Source organism: Typopeltis vanoorti, chromosome 11 (genome assembly GCF_054136105.1).
Source record: "Typopeltis vanoorti isolate ZY-2024b chromosome 11, IOZ_Tvanoo_1.0, whole genome shotgun sequence".
Classification (NCBI taxonomy): domain Eukaryota; kingdom Metazoa; phylum Arthropoda; class Arachnida; order Uropygi; family Thelyphonidae; genus Typopeltis; species Typopeltis vanoorti.
The window spans coordinates 25,204,227-25,226,277 of record NC_143559.1 but is presented as its reverse complement, the minus strand read 5'-3'; the positions used below and the strand labels follow the sequence as shown (position 1 = coordinate 25,226,277).

The 22,051-nt window shown below is 35.4% G+C and overlaps 1 protein-coding gene across 1 annotated transcript in view; it reads left to right on the top strand.

The window, feature by feature from the left end:
• The window catches only part of LOC150101390 (uncharacterized), a 164,291-nt gene extending 144,751 nt beyond the window's left edge, over positions 1-19,540 (top strand). Inside the window, exon 9 of the mRNA XM_090400134.1 lies at positions 19,213-19,540. Coding sequence (XP_090256260.1) covers positions 19,213-19,342 — 130 coding nt within the window. The 3' untranslated portion in view covers positions 19,343-19,540. The remainder of the gene's footprint in view (positions 1-19,212) is intronic.
• The last annotated feature ends 2,511 nt before the right edge of the window (positions 19,541-22,051 follow it).

Sequence of the window (22,051 nt, the reverse complement as noted above, 5' to 3'; positions counted from 1 at the left end):
TACTGTTGATGATAGCTGATGTGTTGCAGCCAAAGAAAGTAGTATATCATGATGATAGACATGTGAATGAGAGTTCATTTGAGGCAGTCTGGTGCGAAATAGTGACCAACGCAACCAAATATACAGTTGGATGCTGCTATAGGCCAGGGAGTACAGGGGGAGATATTGAATTCATGCATCAGCAACTTAGTGCAATGAGTGAAGGCTTAGTGATTATTATGGGGGATTTTAATTATGGTGATATCAATTGGAAGGAGGAAATATCACGTAGCAAAAAGGAAATGGAGTTCATACATCTGCTACGAGATAATTACTTGAAACAGCACGTAACTGAAGGGACACGTGGTGTGAGAGTGTTGGACCTGGTTATTGGTTCAGAGGTTATATGCATAAGTAAGGTGACCTCGTTACCTCCAGTTGGTGAAAGCGATCATGTGGTATTGACTTGGGAGGTTGCAAAATCTGTGGATTTTTCTATTAAGAAGGGGTATGTACGAAACTACAGGTTAGGCAATTATAACAAGCTTCGGAGTGAGCTTGCAGCCATCCCATGGCAGAACATATTGCAAGGGAAAGATGTTAGCAGTGCTTGGGATAAAATCAGTGGGTATCTGAGGAAAGCAATATCAGATTGTGTCCCCATGGTCAGGAGGTCAAACAAGGCAGGCATTAGATGGATGAGCAGTAGTATCAAGCTTGAACTACAAAAAAAGAAAATGTTATGGAGAATTTACAAGGAGAAGGGCGATCAGGACACCCATGAGCAGTACAAGGCTCAAGCTAGGAAGGTTACCAGCATAGTAAGAAAAGCTAAATCAGATTATGAGAAGACCTTAGCCAAAGAGATCAAGGGTAATCCCAAAGAGTTCTTCCGCTATGTGGCAAGTAAGAGGAAGAATGACTTCGGAAGGATAACCTTAGTGGGTGCTGATGGTATTGAGGTGACAAAATCAGATGTAATAGTCGAGTTACTGAGTGATCACTTCTCAAAAGTCTATCACCCAAGTGAGGATATCTCTATACCTATAGCAATACCTAATGTGAGAATTGAAGCTAAAGAATCAGAGGTATTAAATATATTGCGAAACTTAAATGCAAACACTGCGGTAGGCTTAGATGGAATATCAGCTCGGGTGTTGCGTGAATGTGCAAATGAATTGTCAACCCCACTTACCTGGATATTTAATTTAAGTTTGAACTCTGGTATGGTCCCTAGTTAGTGGAAGTTAGGCAAAGTGGTTCCTTTGCATAAGGGTGGCTCTAAAACTGCAGTATTGAATTACAGACCAATCACCATCTCAGGAGTAGTGGTAAAAGTATTGGAAAAGTTGGTTAAAGACAAAATTCAAGAATGGGTGGATCAGGATATGATACTCTATAGAGGCCAACATGGTTTTGTTAAAGGTAGATCCTGCCTTAGCAATCTATTAACTATCCATAATAGAATAACATCAGAGTTGGACAAAGGAACTGGCTACACAGTGGTACTTCTGGATTTTGCTAAGGCTTTTGACAGGATACCCCATAGAACACTGTTACGCAAATTGGAGCAGATGGGAATGGATATTAAATTGGTGATATGGATAGGAGAATGGCTCAGGGAGAGATACCATAAGGTGGTGTATGGAGGAGCCGAGTCCAGAATGAGGCAGGTGACCAGTGGTGTGCCTCAGGGCTCTGTGCTTGGGCCAATGTTGTTTAATTTGTATATAAATGATATAGGAAACGGCTTAAAGGGAGATATTCAGTTGTTTGCTGATGATGCAAAGTTGTGTAGTGCAATAAAAAATCAAGCTGATGTTGAAAGTTTGCAGGAGGATTTAAATAAGCTGGTAAAATGGGCAAAAGAAAATGGATGTCAGTTCAATGTGGAAAAGTGTAAAGTCTTGCATTTTGGGATTAAAAGATTACCAGCTGTGTACTACATAGATGGAAAGGTACTCCAAGAGATTGATGAGGCTAGGGACTTAGGGGTATTGGTAGATAAGGAGATGAAGTTCAGAGGACACATTGCTAAGGTGTCCAAGATTGCACATAGGATTACTTGGTTGTTGAGGAACACACTGACATCCAGAGATAAAGAGGTTATTATTCCCCTTTATAAAGCATTGATACTTCCACATTTGGATTACTGTGCTCAGGTCTGGTCACCTGGATTCCTTGGAGATGAGGAGGCTGTGGAGAGGGTTCAGAGAAGAGTGACCAAGTTGGTGAGTGATATAAAAAATGCTCCCTACATTGATAGATTGAGAGCTTGTGGATTGCAGAGATTGGCTGATAGGCGAAGAAGAGGGGATATGATAGAAACATTCAAATTACTAAAAGGTTTTTATAGGATTGATGCAGGGGAAATGTTTCAGCTGTGTGATAGTGATGGAAGAACAAGAGGTCATCTCTGGAAATTAAAGAAGAGTGTGGTTAACAAAGGTGTCAGAACAAGGTTTTTTGCCTGGAGGGTGGTGAATGAGTGGAATTCATTGCCTGACTTTGTTGTGAGCTCTTCATCTGTAAATGAATTCAAGAAGAGATATGACAGATATTGTTTTGCTAGTTTGGGTCTCCCACGATGAGTCTACTGACTCCATGGAGATACCCGTAATAATAATAATAATATTTCTTCAGTTCTTTTGATGGACTTGTCACTGATCGCCAAAGCTAGATCATCTCCATAAGTAAACTTTCTGCTGGCTGTTATAGGAATATCTGCAATGTAAAAGCTAAAAAGCAGTGGTGCGAGCACTGAGCCCTGAGGTAATCCATTCTTAAGCACTCTATGTTTACTGATGCTTCCTTTGGTGACTACCCTGAAATATCGATCACACAGTAAGTTGTTTAGGAGATGGCCCAATATTTTAAATGGGATGACCTTAAGAAATTTATGTATGAGTCCCTCCCTCCAAACAGTATCTTAAGCCGCTGTTAAGTCAATAAAGACTGCAGTAGTCTTCAGGCATCTTTGAAATCCTGCTTCAATGTAGGTTGTTAAGCTGAGAACTTGATCTGTGCAGCTGCGATCTCTTTTGAATCCTGCTTGTTCTGTTGGAACACGTTCCAAAATTTTATCACTGATCCTGTTCACTATTAGTCTCTCCAATAATTTGTAGGTGCACTTAAAAGGACTATGGGTCGATAACTTTCAGTTCTGTCTGCTAGCTTACCTGCTTTTAACACAGCAATGATTTTTGTCCTTTTAAATTCTTTACGAATGCAGCCACTTTCAAGTATATCATTAAAGAACTTAGCCAGCCACGATCTTGCATAAGGTCCACAGTGCATCAGGAATTCATTATGAATATTGTCAAATCCAGGAGCTCATTCCCGTGAGGAAATATCCAGCAGAGGATATTTCCTCACGGGAAAAAGGCAAAGAAAATTGCTGATTCTTTTGATTTACAGACTTCATAGCTTTTAGTTTGCGTTTTACATCTTTAGTATGTTCTTTATCTATTGGAGCTCTAGAAAGAGAAATATGAGCAGCTATCTGATTTGGATCGACAAGAGGAGATTGCTTTGGTATAGAGGGGCTTGAGCCAAGCTTTTTAAGTAGCGACAAGGCTTTTCTACTAGAGTGTTTGAAATCTATGTTTTCATTTATTTGAATCCACTTTTCCCTACAGGCAGCATTGAGACTATGGTGCAGTTCTTCTCCTATCTCAGGATCCTTACTTTCAAGGAATTCCAGGTACAGGGATTCGATTTCATTGGTCCATCCAGGCACGCATTCTTTTCAGTAGCCTCGAGGAATGTGTATTTTTGCCACCGCTATAACTACACCAGTGAACCGTGTATAGTTTTTGTAAGTTGGGGGAATTCTTCTAAGGCTTGCATATAGATCCGCAGTGAAGTTTTTCCCAGTCGGCTTTATGGAAATTCCATCTTGGTCTTGGAAATGATGTTATCACTGGAATTTGGCCTCCTAATTCCATAAAGATGGAGTGCTGGCTATTTGGAAAAACCTCAAGAATATGTCTGAAAGTCTGTGGAGACGAATGTTAAATCTGGGTTATATTCCTTATTCCAGGCTTTTGATTTAAAGGTGCCTTTATTCTTGGCATCAAAAACCAAGTGAATATGGTGTTGATCTGCCCATTCAGCTAATATTTCCCCGTTTTGATCATTCCAATCGTATTTCCAAGAAGTATGATGACTGTCGAAGTCCCCAGAGTACACCGTTGGGTGGGAGTGTCTCTAGACCATCATTTGGCCAAACAGTTGCAGGTGATTTATATACATTCACAATTGTAATATCTGCTATTTTAACAGTGATCTTATGGATTTCGTCATCAGTCGACGAAGATATAAGCATGGCATTCCCAATACCATTTCGGACATATGCTATATTGCCGTAGCTACAACTGTAAGTAATCCCGAGAATATCGTAGCCAGGGATTATTGCTCTAGATTTAAATTGATCTTCAGTTTCGATATGTGATTCTTGAATGAGAAGTAGATCGACGTTTTTTTTCTCATAGAAATTTAGAAAGACATTGACATTTTGATGCGCTAATAACCTCAACATTTAATTGAAAGATATGGATGTTATGTCCAATATTCCTTATCAGCTGGTTTGAAGAAGAACCATTGTGAAGGTTTTGAGTTTCCATGTGTAAGTATGGTCAGGAGATTGTGCAATGGTCTGGCCGCCAGTCACTCTAGCTCTTTAGCACGACCCAGGGTGCACCACATGGAGGCGAGCTAGGATTGCACCCTGGTTAGACTAAAATAAATTTAGTTTAATCCTTTATCCAAGTGTATGCAAACAAAGTTTGCCCCTGAAGATACTTCAGGACCGAGGCAACTCGTAGCAAAGGTGGACTAAGCTCTCATCACTCCTTGTCTTAGTATCTCCCTTAATGCAAAGCACATCTCCTTGCGGATATGTATAATGCTCTGCATTAAGGGAAGGGCCGCTACCCAGACCGGTTTCGACCTTGATTTGAGGTCTCGTCAGTGGGAGCCAGACACAAAGTGGTGATACCAAGGCAGAAGCAATGAGATGTCATATTTACTTATATGAGTTGCCAAAAGGTTTACCACCTTACTATTCAATTACTCTGGATTTAGAGAAAGATGTCTGAAGTTTATTTTTCACTTGGTTAGACTATAATAAATTTAGTTTAATCCTTTATCCAAGTGTATGCAAACAAAGTTTGCACTTGAAGATACTTCAGGACTTCTCTTAATGCATAGCATTATACATATCCGCAAGGAGATGTGCTTTGCATTAAGGGAGATACTAAGACAAGGAATGTTGAGAGCTTGGTCCACCTTTGCTATGAGTTGCTTCAGTCCTGAAGTATCTTCAGACACAAACTTTGTTTGCATACACTTGGATAAAGGATTAAACTAAATATATTATAGTCTAACCAAGTGAAAAATAAACTTTTAACATCTTTCTCTAAATCTAGAGTAATTTAATAGTAAGGTGTACACTTTTTGGCAACTCATATAGGTAAATATGACGTCTCATTGCTTCTGCCTTAGTATCACCACTTCGGGTCAGGCTCCCACTGAACGAGACCTTAATAAAGGTCGAAACCGGTCTGGGTAGTGGCTCTTCCCTTAATGCATAGCATTATACATATCCTTAATGCAAAGCACATCAAGGAAATGCGCTTTGCATTAATGGAGATACTAAGACAAGGAGTGATGAGAGCTTGGTCAACCTTTGCTACGAGTTGCCTCAGTCCTGAAGTATCTTTAGGTGCAAACTTTGTTTGCATACACTTGGATAAAGGATTAAACTAAATTTATTATACCTGTTTTAAAGACTGCATTAATCGAGGGATCTCTGTATATTACTAAGGCAGGATCTACCGTTCACTAAGTTATACTCTGAAGGGAGGGGAGAGTATGCCTTAGTGAAAGTTAGTCCTGCCTTAGTAATATACAGCAATCCCTCAATTAATGCACCTAATGCATTCTTTAAAACAGGCTTTTAATCGAAAGTGCACTAATCAAATATACGAATTTAAGGGAAAAGGTATAATTTGTTCCTCAAATTTCGTTTTGACCGTTAATTTTTTTTATAAAAGAATTAGGGTATGTCTCAGGGCCTAGTTGAAGGAAAACCATGAAGCTGAAAGACAATAAAACATATTCAGAATATAAATTTATTATTCTACTTCTTAACAAAGAATTGAGCTAACATGGTTTGGCAGGCATTCTGTTTCTTTTTTTTTCATACAACTAATGGTATGGCCCTATTGCCTTTTTTCCTCCTCTGCAAATTTTACTGCTTCTCTCTTTTCTAAGCATTGTTTGCTTAAAAACCTTGATTGTACAAAAAAATATTTTCATATTGTTTCTGTGAAATCTCCTTTGTCTGACTATCAGTGGTTAAATTTTTTTTTATATTCTTCAGGGTCTTCCTGCTGTGCATTTAAATTTAGCAGATTCGAATCACTCAGTTCCTCATAATTTGGGCACCAGGGTTTCTTCGTGATGGGGAGGAAGTGGAGAGGGTCCAGAGACGAGTGACCAAGATGATAGCAGGTCTGTGGAATGAACCTTATGAGAATAGGTTGAAGATTTGTGGGTTGCAGAAATTGGACGATAGGCGAAGGAGGGGTGATATGATTGAGACATTCAAATTACTGAAGGGTTTTTATAAGATTGATCCAGAAGATATTTTTGAAAATATGACTGGTGGTGGGAGGACTAGGGGCCATGCATGGAAGCTGGGCAAGAGTGTGGTTGACAAGGATGTTAGAGCTAGGTTCTTTACTTGGAGAGTGGTAAATGAGTGGAATAAGCTTCCAGAGTCTGTTGTGGGTGCTACGACCGTGAATGAGTTCAAGGCAAGGTATGATAGATACTGTGTGAATGTTGAATAGTTGTTCTTGACGTGATGTTAGGGCCTCCCTCGATGAGTCTGTCGACTCCTTGGAGTTTCCCGGAACAACAACAATAATAATAATGAGATTTAATTAACTCTTGGATGTTATCATTGTCAATCTCGCCAGCACCCAGTTCACACCGGATGTTGACAATTTCTGCAACAATATTATCCATTTCATTTGAAAAGCCTCCAAAGTAATTTGCACAGTGTGGAAGAATGTGCTTCTGCATATTGCTAGCAGTAATTTTTTTTCAAGATTAATTAATATTTTCAATAGCAGATTTAACATTAAATTTCTTCCAGAATTCTACTAATGTCATAGAATTCTCTCCAGATGTTGCTTCTGACTTCCAAATAATAGGGAGGCCCTAAGATTTTGTGCCCTAAAAACTAACATGGATTTTAACTTTAGATCACCTTCAGCATTGGCACCTAATAGAAGAGTCATTCAAGTTATTCTATGTATCCTTTGCGACTTTATAACCATATAAAAGTCTTAGAAGGCATTTGCTTCCAAAAAATGGTGGTTTCATCGACATTAAATATTTGTTGGTCTTCTTTCCCCTTCTTCCACAGTTTTCTTCAAAATCACTGGATAATTTGCGGCGATCCCCTTATCTGCACTTCGGGATCTGTTTTTGCTTACAATCTTCAATCCATTTAGAAAGTCTCTCTCATTCAGTCATTATAATAATTTGATTTCGAGTGGTCTGCATGCATGATGAATTTGAAACAGCCTTACCTTTCTTTTTGTATTCAGCAACTTTGCTTAAAATTGCTCTTATAGTTGTCCTCTTGTGTTCTTTATTATTTCAAGTGTTTCTTCCATTGAGACTACTTTTCGTTACACTTTTTTGCTCACTAAGTCTTTTACTCATGATTAATGGTTGGGAAAATACTTTAAAATAAAAGTGTAGGAAAACAGTTGCAAAGGAGGCATGAGATATGATCAGCAAAATGTTATGTAATTAGCAGATGACAAATTTTGGCAGTAAATTTGGAACATAGTGTACATGGAAAATAGTGTAGTACTGTATGCCATTAAAAAATAACTTTGTAAAATGTTTTAAATCAGTGACTAAATTATTTCATCCTGGTGAGTGATTTTTTAAAATAGTTGGCAATAATAAAATATGTAGATAAAAATTTTTTAAAATCTGTAGCATTTATTTTTAATAGAAACGCATTAATTGCATTTGGGTATAGAAAAAAAAATGATGCACTACTCGGAAGTGCATTAATTGAGGGATTGCTGTACTCATTTTATATGAGGTGTGATGATTTAATTCCCAGAATGGAAGCATAGTGTCACCATGTAGTGATTTGGTTGGAGTCACGTGAATAATTGTGTTTGTACATCTTTTATCTAATGTGTGCACAAACCTTAAGCTGATAGAGCCATTTGCTAGTTGGCTATTGCAAAAACGATAGAGATCTGCATGTTAACTTTGGTGTAAAAATGTGGGATTGAAATTTGGAGCAGCATGTTAACATCAAATTTTCTGTGAAAATCGGCAAAACTGCTACTGAAACGTTGGAGCTGCTGAAAGTGGCATAAGAGATGTGAACAGAGTGCAAAATTTGGTATGGTTTGACAGGCGATTAAGTGTGTGATTAATGTCTGATGAATTACAAATGAATCAAGAAAGGAAAAAAATACCTGAATTGTGGCCTGACAAGTGTATCATCCATCACGACAATTTGCCAAGCCATACTGCACTCATTGTGAGAGAGTTTCTGGCCAAAAAATCAATTACCGAATTCGGTCAGACTGCTTATTCATCCGACTTAGCTCCTTCGGATTTCTGGCTGTTTCCAAAATTAAAAATTGCTCTAAAAGGATGAATATTTTCTGATCACTGATATACAACATAATGTGATAAAGGAACTCAACAGTATTCCGTAAAAAGAGTTCCAGGCCTGTTTCCAAAAATGGGAACACCATCTAAACTACTGTATAAATCAGGGATGGGGAAACCCTCGCCCGCGAGTCTATTTCAATTCGCCCCTTTGCTGATGTACTCGTATGTACATGTAAATAAAATTTTATAATAATTTAAATTTATTAAAATTAAATTTATTTAAATTTAAATAAATTTAATTATAATAAATTTAAATTATTATAAAATTTTATTTTTTTTTATAATAATTTAAATGTAATTTATATGTAATATAGCTATTTTTACCAAAAATAGCTATATTACATATATGATCATCAGATATATTATATATTGCTGGTAAGATATGTATTGCACACTTTTTTTTTTTTTTTTTTTTTTCCTGCCCTTCGGTCGAAATTGTATATGCATATATAAAAATTATATATTTATATATATATATAGTGAATAAATAAATGATAATAAATAAATAAAATATTTTTGTGTTTATTATATAATGAGTACATAATTTTAACACAATTTATAAATATTACATAAATCACATTAAATATGACGACAAATATGAAAAAATCTAAATTAAGAATAAACAATTTCAATTATTTAAAAAAAGAAAAAACCTTTCTAGGCTTAATTTCGGCAAAAGACTACTACTTCTAGATCTAATGTCTCAGCTATGTCACTTTCAATAGATAAAGTGGCTAAGCCATCATCTCTCTTGGGACATTGTAGACCTGAAATAATTTTTACTGTCTTAATTTAGAAAAACTGCGCTTTGCACTTGCAACTGTAGTTGGGATTGTTAAAAGAATTCGTAGTAATGTGTACACATTAGGAAAAAGACTTATGCAGTTTTTTGCACAAATATAATTTAATACTTCTTTGGGAGAATAATTATTTAATATCCTCCAAGACAATATTTTTAATTCATCTAATAAATCTATTGCTGAAATATCTTTTTGATCACCATCACACAGAACAATCTCTAAGTCGAAACAAGCTTTTTTTTACTGTATCATTATCAAATTTTAAGTATACAATGTTAAAGAGAAACCCAAAAATTGATTCATATTTATTTAGCTGTTCAAATATCTCAGTAATTGGTGTTATTGCTGAATCAAGAATTACATTAAAAAAATTAATTTGAAAATGTCGCCCAAAATTAGTAATTGATTCGTCAGGACATACATAATGAAATTGAGTTTTTACATGTCAAGTTTATGTGCTGTCATTAGTTGGGAAATCAGCATTTAACTCAAATTTAGAGCAAAATTATGGGCTTGGTGTTTAACTTTCAAAAAAATTATCTTCGCTTCTGTATGACATCAAGAATTTTTTCATGACATCTAATGATTTCAAGGCTTCATAATATCGCAAGAGATATTTTGCAATTGTTTGCTAGATGCATTGACTTCACTTAGAATGTCATACCAAACAAATGTGCCAAATATAAACTTGAAAGAATTAATTTTTTTTGCTAATGAACTAGCTTCTAATTTTGTTTTAATGCCTTGTTGCCCAATTAACTGTCATCTTCTGTGATGAAAATTAAAGCTTCATGCATTTCTTTTACTTGATTTCGTATTGCTTTTACAGCTTCAACATGACATTGCCATCTTGTCGTGCATAAAGGTTTTAAAGTAAAATTTTGGATGTGGTTTGGAAGAACTTCCCATCGATGACTTGATGAAGACTAGAAATTATAGATTGACTGAATAATGTCAAAAAATAAAACCGTATCTACATTTGCAGCTTGCTGCATCGCTCAATACCAAGTTCAAGGAATGCGTACAACACGGAACAAAAAATGCTCTAGGATTTTTGTTCCTTAAAAGTGCTTGTACACCCGGCATTCTTCCCCTTCATATTTGACCCGTTTTCATATCCCTGCTCACAGATATTTTGAATATTTAAGTTTTTTTCTTCTAATTATTTTAAAATTACTTCAGCCATACCACTTCGTTGGGTTTCTTCATTTTTTTCTTTTATAGAAACATTTCTTACAATTAAGGACATTTGGTCCTGCCACGAAATATCAGTGGTGCAATCAACAATTATTGAAAAATACTTAGCATTCATTATTTTAGATACATTTTTTTTTTAATTTCATTACTCAATATATATTAATGATTTCGTTTTGTATACATTTCCCTAAATAATGAACATGAATTTGATTTTTTTTTTTTTGTGTTCTACATGTTTGTGTAATACGCTGTCAAATTAAGCGAATAATTCAATCAGTTTCAAAAATTTTCCATTATCATTTGTATATTGAATATCTGAACATCCTCTGAATGCTATGTTTTCTTTTGCAAGAAATTTAATAACCGATATTATGCCTTTTAAAACGTGCATCAAGTGTTCTTGTTCTTTTTTTGAGTAATTTTAGCTGATGTTGATCAATTGTAGTTTCATTTTTAAATGCTTTTCCAAATCAATCCATTTTTCAAAATTATTAAAATGTTCTTGAGATTTTTCGTGGCTCTAAAGAATTTGGGACATATGTTACCAATTGTTATTTCCTTCCAAAATTAAGTTCATAGTTCAAATATTATAAAATAATTTTCAGCAGAAACAAAATACTACATTTTCTCCATTACTCAAAATCCTATTATAATGTGATACATGAAAACTTCTATTATGTTCATTACGTAGAAGAAAAGTCTCTTTTGATTCAGCAGGAGGACTTTGACTAATATATCAATTATTGAATTGGATAAGTTTGGCCATAAAGCTGGATCGTCGAAAAGCTCGTAATTTAGCGTTGAGGTATTTGTATTTGAAGTCCAAGCTATTGGATGTTTCTCAAGAGCCTGATTATCATCTAAACACAAATTAGAATTTTCAGAGTCATTGTCAGTGGGGGACTCCACTCCACAGGAACGTCGTTTTCACTCGTTCTGCTTGTCTTTTTCTGTATTGATGGCCAGAAAGGGTTTTCATTTTGTTTCTCTGGTCTGCCATTTTTGTCTGTTTCCGAAATCATAAAAAAACTTTATTTTTTTTTCATAAAGTATGTGCCCAAAACAACGTAAAAAATTTTGAATTGCATCATTATTTGCCAAGTCTCTCCTCTTTATATACTCTGCTATACGAGTTGTCAAAAAAGGTGCACCCATTTATAATGTTTATATCACCGAAATGAAGTCTATTGGCTCTTTATATTTAAGTAACTTAATGGGTGCATCTTTTTGACAACTCGTATAGCAGAGTGTATAAGTTCTTTTCACTATACCCTTTGGTATTAATTTGGTCTAGCTACTCACTGATAAAGCCTCAATAAAGGCTGAAACCGGTCTGGGTAGTGACCTCCCACCATAATGTAATAACAGCATACGTTTCCTAGGAAATGTGTTTTTACATTATGGAAAATACCAAGAATAGCGATCGCAACTTTATCACCTTTGCTGCGAGTTGCCCGAGATTGTACTACATACTAGGACTACTTGCATTAGCTCACGTTAGTAATCGCCGATACTTTATAGTTCACTATATTTGGCATAAAACTCTCTGATTACAATCTTTGAGTTTTTTATTCAGTTTTAAAACAATGTGGGATTTGATATCCCCTTAATTTAAAAATTACCCTTTTTAATATTAACGTAAAACTCTGTATACGAGGCCTGTGTAACTCAGTGGAAGTGGCCCTTGCGTCCTCTGTGCTTGGCTGCTTGTAGTTAGATCTAGGCTCAAGTCTAGTCGCCGACTGGAAGAACTTTTCTAAGCCTATCTTCAACCGGTTCACGAGTTAGTCGATCTCTGGCACGAGTAAGCAGGTTTTTCCTCCCGGAAACTCAGGAAAATCGACTGTAGTACCCACATTATTTCAGACAATAACATATCCTGTTAGGGTTAGGCACCAAGAGATGGCAGCACTTGGTTGCTAGTCTCTTCATCAGTAGCCGCCTATAATTAGTGATATGTGCCAGCTGTCTCTGATTGGCTACCAATGGAGATTGAACTGCCTACTCAGTCTCCAAAAGCTAGATAGAGTATAAAGGCCTCGCCTACTCCCTATTAGGGAATAAAAGGCGTTCTCTGATTTTTTTTATAATGAATAGGATAATATACATACAATTTTTCACATAAAATTTTTTTTTCATAAAGTATGGGCCCAAAACAAAGTAAAAAATTTTGAATTGCATCGTTATATTCTAAGTCTCTCCCCTTTATATAATCATTTTTATCTAATTTTACTGCATTAAGAAAACAAATAAATTAGCAAAATAAAATTAAAAATTACCTTTTTTAATATTAACGTAAAACTCCATATAGTAGTCAATGGGCACAATTTCAAATATATGAAGAGTTCGTAAAATAATAAAAAATAAAGTTAAAAACAACACAGCTATAGCTACAATGAAAATGAAATGAATAATTTATTTAAAAAATCATTACTAAGATAAATCACATACTTAACTACAAACTTACCTTCATGAATATGAGGTAACAAAATTCACTCATCAAGCTAATAATATATTACACATTAATACAGGGATAGCGAACTGGCATGTAAGAAAATTTTGCGGATATGTGAACTATTTATAATAATAATAATTATTATTATTATAAAAACCTCCATGGAGTCAAAGACTCATCATGGGAGGTCCACTATTATACACATGATTTATCATACCACGCCTTAAATATATTTACTGTCTCTGCGCTTACCTGACTCTCGGGCAATGCATTCCAATCACTCACCAATCTCCATACAAAAAACCTGCTCATCACTCCCTTGCTCACACCCTCCTTATACAGCTTCCAGGGATGACCTCTTGTTCTCTTCCTATCTTCACCCATTCTGTTCAAAACCTTCCCGACATTAATCTGGTAATAACCTCTTAACAGCCTATATGTCTCGATCATATCCCCTCTCCTCCTTTTATCCACGAATTTCTGCAAATTGCATTTTATCAATCTGTTTTCATACTCAACGTTCCAGAGACCAGAAACCATCTTAGTCAATCGTCTCTGACCTTTTTCCAACACATCTTCATCTTTTTGAAAACCAGGTGACCAAATCTTTGCACAGTAATCAATATGTGGCCTGATCAAAGCCTTGTATGAAGGAACCATAACATCCTCACTTCTACAAGTCAGTGCCCTCTGCATCATTCCCATTATCCGCTGTGTCATCCTCACAAATTTGTTAACATTAGGTGCTTGTCTGCAATCACTCCCAAATCTCATCTCCTCTATCACTTCTAAGATATTTTCTCCGATTGTGTACTGTACATCCCATTTCTGCTTTCTAAATTTCAAAACTCAGCAGTAAGAATAGGTGTCATCATTAATAGGATTAACATTGCATCTTTGGAACAAACTCAAAAGATTTTGCCACCGCCTGTGATTCCTCCAAGTCTATTATTGTATCTTCACTTTGTTGTGATCCTTTTACCAACATTGAACTCTGTACAGATGGAAATAAGTTCTTAGTTGAACTAGGGTATATATTTGAATGAGAAATAGAAATCTCATTTAATGGATAATCAGTTCCTGACAGTTCTGACCTTCCGTCACTTGTGGGTGACTTTACTGGCCTGTGGGTATCTTCTGGTGTGTGTCTAATTCATTTATTTTTGATGACACATTGGTTTTCATGCCTTTACTGTTAGAACCACGAGGATATCTGTTCCGAGGTCTTCCTCTTTTCCTCTTAATTAACGGTGGCAATTCTGTGCTGTTTTTTTGGTTGCACCTCAGCAAGTAACACGGCCTGGTTACTTGAGTCATGTTCACTCTTCTTCTGAATATCAATATTGGAAGTATCCCAATGTGCAACCTCTGTAGAGATCTCAACATTCACACTTTTAGCAGCACTAAGTAATGTAGTGCTGCTAAAACGTTTACAAAATGTTTTAGTAGCACTAACAGGCAGATAGCACTATTTTGTGTGCTTTAAGTCTCTTACCTTCACATACTAAAGTCATATCTACAAAAGATTCAGTAAAAAGTAATTCATTAAAAGAGGTTAATACGTTGACCTGGTGATTATTCCTTTTTAAACAGATCTGCTGTGCTTCCATCTTCATAATCTAATAACAAAATGCAACTAGCACCTAAATTGTTATGTCTTTACCAGCAATACAATGGTAGTAATACACGTGTAAATTAGGCCTAACTCGAAGCATATATGAAACTCCAATCAATGAAAAATTAATCACATTACTGACTATACTCACCACATTAATGACTTCATTTATCCTAGGTATGTCTTATCATATACCATCAATATATGGTATATAACATATACCATCAATATAATTGAACTACGGCACCAACTAATAATGTAAACAAGAGAACTGGTAATTATCTGACATTAACTAATATGCCACCTGCGTGAAATTATAGATAATAACATCTTATATGACTATAATACAGTTTTTTTTAATATTTGTATTTTTTCAAAAAACTTCATATTTTGATATATTATTTATTAATATATCAAATTTTTATATTAAAATATTAAATTACTAAATAATAATTTCTGATTAATTTTGTTTCTTAAATAAAAGTATTCTATTTATAAGAGAATCAAATTTTCTCAATGAAATTGGATCTAAATGTGTCTGTACCAGGGATTATCAAAATAAAAATAATTATTTGGAGCTTATATAATTAGATTAAAATATAATTATCTTTATAAATAGGTATATATAAATTTAATATTTTTTAAATATATATGATATCATCATCATCATCATCATCATCAAATTCCTGCCATGTACCCTCAAGGGGTGTACAGGATATGACAGTACTACATGAAAAAATTACATCATTACTAACTTCCTATCTACAATTTTCCTCCAAATCAGTCTGTTACTTATCAAGACTCCAACATTATCAGATCCTATATTTCTATCGTCTACGGCACTTTGTACCGTATCAATCCACCTATATCTTGGTCTTCCTCTGGGTCGTTTTCCTGCCAACCTGGCAGAGAACACTTGTTTTGCTAATCTTTCCTCTCCCATTCTATTTAAGTGACCATACCATCTGAGATTAGCTCTGCTAACGCATTCCTGGATGCTGACAATGTCAAGTTCTTTCCTAATATCCTCATTTTTAATATGATATTGCCATTGATGCCATCTGTTCACGCCTCTAATCTTTCTCAGGACTCTCATATCTGCGGTCTCTAGTCTTTGGTCAAGTGTTTTACTTCTGACCCAGCTCTCAGATCCATAAGTTAAAATTGGTTTGAACACAGTCTTGTATACAGCTAATTTAGTGTTCCGACTAATTTCTTTCTTATTCCATATGAATTTATTCAATTGACTTCCCACGATACCAGCTTTGCTGATTCTGTTGTCTATTTCTATATTTAGTTTACCATCTTCAGTAAAAATTGTGCCTAAGTAGCTGAAATGTTTTACTTGTTCCACAGGTTCTCCATTCACAACACAGTTGACATTTTCAATGATTCTGCCTATTTTCATTGTCTTTGTCTTTTTATTGCTGACCTTCATACCATATCTATTACAACAGCTATTCAATTTAGTCAGAGAATCTTGCAGACTTGTAGCGGATTTATTTAGAAGTATAACATCATCCGCATAAAGCAAAGAGCTGACATTAACATCTCCAATTTTGATATCAGGTTTAATACCACATTCCTTCATAATGTGATCCATATAGATAATGAATAACAGAGGGGATAATGTACATCCTTGTCTCACACCAGATTTAACATTAAACCATCTTCCTGTACTTCCTTCAATTCTAACTGCTGACTCACAACTCAAATAAAGACTAAGTATTGCTTGATATAATGCCCCATTGACACCATATAACTGCAGCGTATTGAATAGCTTCTCTCTTGGCACCTTGTCATATGCCTTTTCCAAATCGACAAAACTTAAATACAGATCTTTGTTATATTCCCATGCTTTCTCGACTATTTGTCGTAAAGTGAAGATCTGATCCTGACACCCTCTATTTGGCCTGAATCCAGCTTGTTCTTCACCAAGCTTTTCTTCCACAATTCTTCTCAACCGTTTCTCAAGTATACTTGCATAGATCTTGCCAGGAACACTCAGTAGGGAAATACCTCTGTAATTCTCACATTCAGTTTTATTTCCCTTTTTATATATGGGTACTATGAGAGCTCTACTCCAATCATCGGGAATTCGTCCCTCTGTCCAGGCTTTCTGAACTATGCAGTGCAGCCACTGTAAGACTCTTATACCACCATACTTCAGCATTTCTGGTCGAATATCATCTACTCCTGCTGCCTTTCCACATTTCAAGCCTTTGATGGCTTTTTCTACTTCAAGTATGGATATGTATTCCTGACTGTATGCCTGGTCAGTGTTTTTTATCACTGTGCTGTCATCACTGCTTGTTTCATTTAGCAGTTTTTCAAAGTAATTACTCCATACTTCAAGGATATCTTTTTCTCCTGTTTTCATTTCACCTTTATCATCTCTAATTCCTTTTACAGCACTCTTTCCTCCATTCCTAAGCTTCTTCAACAACCTCCAGAATATTTTGCCACCTTCTTGATATTTATTTTCTATATTCTTGCCAAAGTCCTCCCATGACTTTTGTTTAGCTAGTTTTACACACTGTTTAGCTTTCTTACATTTGTCTCTGTATTCTGTAAGAGTAAAAGCTGACTTATTTGCCAGGAACTTTTGATATGCTTTCTTCTTTTCCTTCACTGCCTCTTTAACTTCCTGTGTCCACCAGGGAGTTCTGATTTTTTTATCTTTGCACACAACCTCACCACATGCCTCTCTGGCAGAATCAATCAATGTTTCCTTCAGAGTTTGCCACTGAATCTCCAAGGTTTGATTCCTGTTCTCAAACTCTTTCATTTTCTTTTCAATAATATTTCTGTATTTTAGTCTACAGTTTACATCTGAGAGCTGCTCAACTTTTATTCGCTTTAAAACTTTCTTACATGTTATTCTTTTCAATATGAAATTCAATTTTATCCTGCTCAAGACTAAATAGTGATCACTTCCAATTTCAAATCCTCTGTACACTCTGGTGTCCTGCACCAGGGAGAAAACATCACTATCAACAATAACAGTCAATGAGACTTTTCTTATTCCTTGCCTCTTCTCTCCATATGAATTTGTGCACATTTTTATTTTGGAACATGGTGTTAGTAATAACCAGTCCATGTCCTGAGCAGAAATCCAACAGGTGTTTGCCATTATTATTAGCTTTGCCCTTTTCTCCAAATTTTCCTCAAATATTTTTGTATGTCTCACAATCATTTCCTACTCTGCTATTTAGATCCACAACAAGGACCAACTTTTCCTTTTACACTGTGTCAGTTGCTTTTTCTAAAGCCTCAAAAAATTCCTCCACTTCTATCTTAGTAGAACCTTCTGTGCGACCATAAGCACAAATAAGTCTCATTGTCCAGTTCCCCATTCTCATATTTGCCCACATTACTCTACTTGAGACTGACTGCCATTCAAGAAGATTAGCCTTGTATTATGTGTTGAATACTATGGCTACTCCTTCTTTTCCTTGATTGTCATTGCCTGAATATAACATTTTGTATTTATTGCTCAAAAAGATCTCACCAGGTTTTGTCTTTTTTGTTTCAGTCACCCCTATTATGTCGATCTGGTACTTATCCAATTCCTCAGCTAGCTCCATTTCTTTGCCATTCAGGCTTCTTATGTTGATAGTACCGATCTTCAACTCTGGTGATGTTGAGTTGGGGTTTGTTTTCAGATTTGTTCCAGTAGCTGACTTTTCGCTGTTCACCCTGGTTCCCTGGCGAAAACAACGGGGGCCTTGTTTAACCGGGCGACGCCCCAGCCAGCATGAAATTTTGTCATGTTGTACCATCATTTTTTTATTTTGGTTTAACCAATAAGAATACAATTTGGTCGGCTAAATCCCAAATTGCCAGCCCATCCTCGTTCGTTCAGTATCAAAGTAGATACCCAACAGGGTGCACCACGAGAAGGTGAGGATTGGACATTAGGTCAGAAGCCCTGGTCGGTTCTCCGCATTCCTTTAAAGGCTATGTGGAGGTCTCCTCTCAGTTATACAGCTTTGACCCTTAAGCACCCCTATATATGATATGTCCAATTTATTTTTTTTTTTTAATTTTTTCTGCCTCCAGTATAATTATGACATAAACTCTGTAAGTTTCTGCTGTTTTACTTTTCCGCCTGCAGCATTTGCCCATTCTGCCTCTGCCTCGCAACTGGCTTGCTTTGGACTCCATGATGGAGGTGCAGTAATAATAATTCATTGCTAACTATAATAAATTCTTAAAAACATTGAAATTAAAAAAAATCTTACTCAACATTCTGTGCATAAACTAGTACCATTTTTTTTCCCTTTTGATAATTAGGTCTAGTTTTGGAGTCTGAAGATATCTTGCAGAATGAAGAAAAGGTTTTTAAAATATAGTACTAAATGAAATTAGCAATCACAATAATTGTAGATGCTGAATTTTGTACCTTAGTTTTTATAGAGCCTTTAAATCTTTATTTGCAGGGAGGAAGCAATACAAGAGGCTCTAACTGAAGAACAGCCTGGTTATAATTACCTATGGAGACTGGTATATTCTGCAGAAAAATTTCTGCAATATCATGGTAAAAAAGGAATTAGCTGTAATAGCTATTAAATATGAAAGTATGTATTTATCAAACATTTAATCATATGTTATGAATGTTTTAGCTATCATGTAAAAATATTATGAAGTCGATGTAAATCATGAATTATATCGTGTAACTGGCTGCATTTTACTATTATTCATTTTCTCACCAGTGTAAATATATTTTATGGTAATACTATCAATAAAAATTGTAAATAGTGTTTTGAATTGGTGTTTGATGTACTCTCTTTTCAGAATGCTGCATGTAAAGAGACATACAAATTTGTAATTTTTATGAAGATACATTTGCAGTTAGCACTGGCTAGTAAATTTCCTTTAAAATAGCATTGGTGTAATGGGTCTTGGGAGTCTCTGTAGCTCTGTTGGTATGGAAAGACTTGGGTTTGATTCTCATCTGTGATGAGAGGAACCTTTATTAGGTGTTTTCACTCAAATGGCGAGTTTGCTAGTCTCATGTGGAAGGTTTTTTCTCCTGAAAACTCAGATTTTTCATCTCTCAAAACAGGTAAACAAGCCATGTGAACACACATCTTTTTTTCTTTCTTAATCCTTCATTTTTTTACCTTTTACAGTGTCAAGGTGAGTATTCTGGTAACTGCAACTGTCTCGTGGATAAGGTGGTTAGTCCTATGCCTGAACACACACACACATCTACAGACACAAAATACTAGCTGCGAGATGGAACAGATTAGAGCCTCATCATCTTATCTTTCTACTGCACATTATGCATCTCAGGTAGAGATCCATAATAGTTAACCTCCTGGATGCAGATGACACTTAACAAAACAATGGTTTCGGTTCAGGAATTGCTCTGATCAAGTTACTTATAGTGAATGAGTTTACTATAATGGTCTTTGCTGTAGTAAGAGTTAACTGTATAATCTGATCCTCTCGAGATTTGGTATAGCAGATAATCAGTACTAATAGTGAGAAAACAAAACATAAAAATGATGCAAGGATAAAAGATTTGTTTCACAGCATTCTTGTATAGTGATGTTTATTTTATTTACAATTGAACCTAAAATAATGTTTATTTATTGTGATTTGTAAAATGTAAGTCTGAACTTTAAATTGTTTTACCACTAAAAATGGCCCAATTTAAATTAAAACTAAGATGGTCTGACAAACTTTAGTACAGATGCTGAATCCATATCACAACCAACAGGTGGCTTTGGTAAGACTCCAGTGGCATCACATACCTATTTAGGTTGGATGTGCTGTTGTGTGGTTTATGCATCCTATGCTACAAAATTCACATCAGTTTGACTGAATGATTGCATTTTATTGATGTATGAAAGTTTTAAGAGTGCATAGTGCATCAGCATTCATCTTAATTGGTCCAATACAATTAATTGTAGTATAACTTTGAATACTTTAATTTATCAATTAATATAATTTTAAATATGGAAAACAATAGCTATGCTACACGTGTGTCTTTTGTGAAAAGCAGAAAAGAGTTTATGCTTTGCCGGTGAGATTAGATTATCACTAGCAAATACTAGAGTGACACATGGATAATTTGAATTTTGATACAATTTTTAAATGCAGTCATTTAATTATTTATTTATAGAAAATTATTTATAGAATTATTTATAGAAAATTATATTTTAAAAACTTGTCTATATCAGTGTCCTAAACATGTTGACTCACACTTCGTGCATGCATAATAGATTAAACTCTGAAAACAAAAAAAAAAAACAGCAACTCATTACAAATGACAACATTCAATTGGATTAGTTGACACAATAGCCAGTCACAGCCACTGATTTCTAGGTGCTACCGTCTCAGCGTTCATCATACCTCACCTTCTGGATGGCTTAAAACCACTGGAACGCTAAGAATTTGACCTGCTGCGGCATCTGTTCAGAGTGCTGAAAGGTGAATGTATCTGTGACTGCACACCCAGGCTATTAATGCAAACGTGATGCGATGTTTATGTGTCGAAAAGTTTCCTCTTCATGAAGCATTAGTATATTGTGTTTAATTTTAAGAATCATGCGAAACTGGGAAACAATTAGAGGAGTCTTTAACAGTAATAAATGCAAAAATATAACATTGGTGGTATTGTTATTCCATTGATGTGCACTGCAAACTAGCACACCCTAAATATTTGTCCCTGGTATAGATCTAAAAATGAGCTGCTGTGTTTATTTACAAATGCCACGAGTATCAGAAATAAGGAAGATGAAGTTGTTTCACTGAATTGAGTTCATTTTCCCCAACATTGTTTGAATAAATGAAATGTGGTTGAATTTATATGGGTACTCAATGGAGTCAAAAGACTCATCACAATTGAGAACTCAACTGCAAAGACTCAGTATGGCTGAATGATATCATCCACATTCAGCCTCATACTGAAGAGGTATGGTGTGAGGTGGAGGATTGACAGGACGAGATAGTTAGTTGGATGTTGCTATAAGTCAGGGAATGTGGAGAGTGGTGATAAAGAAATGTCTAAGCAACTTGGGTTAGTGAATAAGGAAAGCTAATTTCTTGAGTTCTTGAGAGACAATCATCTTAGACAGTATATAAAGGAGGAAACACAAGGATCAAGAGTTTTTAGATCTGATTATTTCATCAGAGGATGTGATTGTAAGTGGGGATTTCGTACTTCCCTTAAGTTGGTGAGAGTGATCATGAAGTGGTTACCTGGGCTGTAGCTAACCATATGAACACTTTTGTGAGGAAAGGAATTGCAGGACTGGTGATTACAAGAAA